Source organism: Trypanosoma equiperdum, assembly GCF_001457755.1.
Source record: "Trypanosoma equiperdum strain OVI genome assembly, contig: ctg_1728, whole genome shotgun sequence".
NCBI classification, from domain to species: domain Eukaryota; phylum Euglenozoa; class Kinetoplastea; order Trypanosomatida; family Trypanosomatidae; genus Trypanosoma; species Trypanosoma equiperdum.
In genome coordinates, this window is record NW_027123758.1 from 1,123 (window position 1) to 5,534 (window position 4,412).

Here is a 4,412-nt window from a genome sequence, read left to right on the forward strand (position 1 = left end):
TTTTGGTTGAGGTATGTGGTGCAGCACAAGGATGAGTCGCTCTGTGCCGAGGCGCCGCTTTTCTACCTTGTCGGTGCGTGGCCGCGTGCAAATGGGCTGTCAGCACTATCCCTCCCAATGAAATTGTTATCGGTGCGAGATGGGATGTCCCTGGAGCCATGTGATGGATCCTTGAAAGCAGTCTGTAGAGCTGATTAGTTGGAAACCAAGTAGATGAAGTCAAGTGTTTGGCGCATTCATCTTCGGTTAGCGGTATGCATCGAAACAACTTTTTTTCGTGAAGCGGAGGTCGTGGGGCTAAAGGGTAGCCAACCTCCACATCCCTGTTCATGTTGCTTTGTATGGCGCGTCCACCGAAAAGGCAAATGGCTGAAGGTAATCATATACGGAAATAGAGCAACACACTCTTTGACAGAAGGTGTTCGGCACTACTCTCCGAGCAGCAGGGGCACATGGTTCGTACAGGTTCGGGTGACGCAACTGACGGCTGAAAGTATAGCGACAGGCACTACATTCTGTTCTCCACCTGAACACTTTGGGCGAGCAGATGTTTCCCCGGACATTTTCACTTCTTGTGGCAGAGAGGTTGAATCGTTTGCATACCGTCTGCAAAATGACATCTACCCCGGCATTGGCGTTTGTTTTGCAACCCACGGTGGGACATGCATGGCATGTCACCAACTTCTGAGAACGAGGCTCCTGATCATTCAGAATACCTTCTGGGAATGAGAATGCACGACATATTATCCAGGAGGAAATCAAGAGCGGGTATCTTCGTGTTGTCCAAGCGGTCGGATCAAGGGTTGGCATGCTATTTCGCCGCGATGCCACGCACACTGAATGCGAACAGGGCTTGTGACCTTGTTGTCTGTAATCTGATCACCTTTCCGTCATCGAGACTGCCTTGTCACCGGGCCTGCAAGGTTACTGAAGGGAGGAGGGTTTGGATTCTCAACGAGGCATGAGCAGGCTTTTCCTGATTGAAAATAGCCAGCGGCGATGATAAATTCTGATTTCCTAGGCATCCACCCTTTGATCCATCACGTTCCGGAGCGTCTGGTCCGGATGAAGGTTTGACCATTCAATTTCTTCCGTTATTCTTGTTTTGCTCATGGCAGAAGTTTTGCCGCGCGGTGTTTCCATTTTTTTTTTTCTTTTGCATTCCAGCTCCCGTCAAGTCAGTTTTACCTGACTCCAGTTTCCACCAACCCTCGCACTACCTTTCGGCGGAGTAACCCTATGATCGGTGTTGTGCGCGTGCCCATAGCAGGGCGATGCAATGAGCGCCTCCTCGCTCGGCCATCGAAGGAGGTCCCTAAAAGTTATCAAGAAGAAAAGAAAGCACCGAATGGTAGCGTTTTGCTGTACCACGTTTTTAAGATGACATAGTTCGGTAGCAAAATTTGTGACGAAAATGAACACACACACACACACGTATATATATATATACTCTCAAGCTAAGGTAGTTTGAGACTTGCTTTGGTTAGGCCGTTTTTTGTGCTGTCGGGAGACTTTTCCCCCCTGGAAACCTTTCCCTGTTAAGCGCCGGTGAGGGTGGTTACAGCCACAGCGCCGCGTGTGACAAGCATGATGATTAAGCACCCCTCGGAAGAAACCCTTTATCCCTTGATGTAGGAAAATCCACTCGGCACGTGTTCGCCTTCGAGTTTTTGCCAGCTTAGACCATTCTAAGGTTTGGCTTTCTTCATCTGCGTGGGCCAGTTTTGAGACACCGCTGATTCCATTCCAAGAAGCGCCGTTCGCACCGCGTTGTGCAAATGGTTACTTTTTTGCTGGCGGTAAGTGGCACCTCGGGGAGAAACTGCCGATATAAAGAAAGGCTTAGGTTGGCCAGCGTAAGTGAGCCTAGTTCCACGCTAGCTTCCATCAGTAGTTCAGCAGCTACAGACCCGCGTTTTTCGTAGCTTCCGGGTAGAGACAGTCCGCAGTCTGCTCCGCCTCCTGTGATGCAGTCTTCCATAACAAAAGTTGCTTGTGAAGAAGCTATATCTCCCATAGCCAAACAAAGCCCCAAACCGCGCAGGAAAGGCACCCAGTTCTCGTTGCTCACCCCCTTCGCACGGCATTTCTGCACGACGGAACGGTCATCCCCGTCGTACTCGCCAAGAAGGTCCACAAGCAGCCTTAGCAGAACGTCCGACCGCTCCTCTCCAAAAAACAACTTGAACTTTTCCGGATGTCGCATGACACTTATGGGATGAACGAAAAATTGTGATGGTTTGACGTTTGGGGCGATGGCACCGTGCAACACCGCTCTTTCAAAGATTAAGCGACTCTCAAACAGGCAGTAGGCGTAAACGTGGGGGTGATACGGCAGTGAAATCAGCCTTACTGCTTCGGTTGTGGAGTAACCACAGGGCGGTGCTGTGTCAGAAGAAAATGGCAGGTGCATAGACAAGAGGTCATTATCCTCAGAAGCACTCGATGCCTTTTTCCGTTCGGCACCGAATGTCCTTTCAACCCATGACCCTCGGTTGCACTTCTGTGTGAACTGACAAAGCGGGCGACAAACTTTCATTAAATACTTTACCTTACTTTGTTGTAAAAGCAGCTGGGGGTGGGTGGTTGAGGTGCTCGACATGTGGTATTTGAAGGAAGGGGAAACATGGGTAGGGTTGAGAGTGCTCCCAACAGTGGCTGCGCCGGCTTTGAGACTAATCGGTGACAGTGGCAACTAAAAGCGTTCTGAGTGAACAGAGCTGTGACCGGCTTCCACGAGGTTGTCCCTTTAGATCTCAAGGTGGGCTGCGCGGCCGCCCCCGTGGCGGGTTTCTGCTTCTTTTTTTTTTCCGCGGCCCCCCGGCATCAAAAAGAAATAGAAAAACAAAGCAGAAACGGGGGAAAATGACGAGACCCGGGTGCTTTAATTCCCTTTTCGCTTTGTTGTGCTTTGCTGCGAACCGCTTGCACTGAGGAATGGGCCCCTGGTGGCACGTCAACACTTGACCTTTCGGGCTGAATTTGTTGAAACCGTAGAAGGTTGCGGTTTGCTGCATTTTCAGCACGTTTTCTGTCCTGCGGTAGCACCTCCCGCGTCGGGTGTTGCGGCTTCGCCCCGAACAGCTTGTGTGGTGGTCGGTTGGCCACATCCTGTGGGATACCACCGATTGGGGCCGTTGTTCCTTCGTCTGGTTTGCAGCACCAGCGTCGTCGGTGAAGGGTGGTGGCGTTACTCGTTCTAATCGGCTTCTCTGGATTTCTGAAGTTCTGTCGCTCCATGCCTTTGAGAGCATAATATGGTGTCAGGCGGGGGGGGGGCTCCCAGTTTGAGTGAAGCTGGTCCTGCTCCCCTCCCCTGGAGGTTGCTTCCCCTTCCGCCGATATTGAGCAGGGATCTGCGTGAAAAATCCTACCCATGATTGTGGGTGTGGGACTGACTGCTTGGTCAAGCGTCTTTTTCTTTCGTATAGATTTGAAAAAAAATGTTGTTGGCGTCCTGGGTGTGGTCGTGGTTCAGTAACCATTTTCTTTTCTTTTTCTTGCGCTCGAGCAAACACAAATATTATCGACGCCGACTGCCTAACTAGGTTAGTCGTGAGCCATTGTTGAAATTTATACCGTTAAATCCGGGCGGAATAGACGGTAAAGGGTGACGAAAAAAGGGGGAAAAAGAGCATCTCAAGTTATATGACATTAGCTACTCAGCTATTAGTACTTGGAGTCATCGACTAGGGTGAAATGGTGGACGAGCTTCCACCAGTACTGTCTGGAGTTGGCACAACGGACTCGGTACCGCGTGTAAACGAGCACGAGCCTACAAGTCCTTCTGTGGATTTTGAAGGGCAAGAGATGCTACTGGAGCCGGGAACCTCCACGATCAACGATGAAAGTAATTCAGCTCTGTTCTGTGGTGCGGGCGACCCTAAAGAATTACAAGCCGAGCCGAGGGATTCTAGGGACAGGACGGGAATAGTATCGAGACAACTTATCACTCCGCAACAACAACAACAACTGGGAATATCTACCTGCAGTAGAAAGAGTTTGGAGCAAAAGATAAGTATTCTAGAGGCAACCATAGCTACTCAGAAGAAGGAAATCATTCTACTACAAAGGCAGCTTCAGTCTAGGTCGACGGGGGCGACTGACCATCGTCTTGCAAATGCTCTAAAAGAGATTGCTGCCCTGAAGGAGGCATTAAATCATGCAAATGGGAAAGCTGAAAGTGAGCGCGAACCTGCAGCTTTGCAGATGCAGGCTACGATTGAGAGGCTCTCCACCGAAAGAAATGAGTTGATGAACTGCTTGCGGAAGCAAAACAAACTAATAGAGGCGTTAAAACGGCAAAAAGTACACCTGGAATCGGCTACACTCCTCAATATAATGGAAAAAGAGATTGAAAAATACTTTGAATTAGCTCGATGAATTACTCTGTAAATCTCTTTTTTTTTTTT

The 4,412-nt window shown here is 49.8% G+C and overlaps 3 protein-coding genes and 1 pseudogene across 4 annotated transcripts; 1 reads left to right on the plus strand and 3 right to left on the minus strand.

Moving 5' to 3' along the window:
- Positions 1-327: 327 nt before the first annotated feature.
- On the minus strand, positions 328-810 carry TEOVI_000907900 (uncharacterized protein; the record flags this gene model as incomplete). The annotated part of the gene is made up of 1 exon (XM_067222982.1): positions 328-810. One exon carries the CDS (start codon positions 808-810, stop codon positions 328-330), a length of 483 nt encoding a protein of 160 aa, XP_067079083.1.
- Positions 811-1,705: 895 nt separating this feature from the next.
- TEOVI_000908000:pseudogene lies at positions 1,706-2,602 on the minus strand (annotated as a pseudogene). The gene has a single exon. A coding segment is annotated over exon 1 (897 nt).
- Positions 2,603-2,756: 154 nt separating this feature from the next.
- On the minus strand, positions 2,757-3,254 carry TEOVI_000908100 (uncharacterized protein; the record flags this gene model as incomplete). Its single annotated transcript, XM_067222983.1, has 1 exon — positions 2,757-3,254. The coding sequence occupies one exon, from the start codon at positions 3,252-3,254 to the stop codon at positions 2,757-2,759; it is 498 nt and encodes a 165-aa protein (XP_067079084.1).
- A 445-nt stretch (positions 3,255-3,699) lies between these two features.
- Positions 3,700-4,383, plus strand: TEOVI_000908200 (uncharacterized protein; the record flags this gene model as incomplete). Its single annotated transcript, XM_067222984.1, has 1 exon — positions 3,700-4,383. The coding sequence occupies one exon, from the start codon at positions 3,700-3,702 to the stop codon at positions 4,381-4,383; it is 684 nt and encodes a 227-aa protein (XP_067079085.1).
- Between the last annotated feature and the right edge of the window lie 29 nt (positions 4,384-4,412).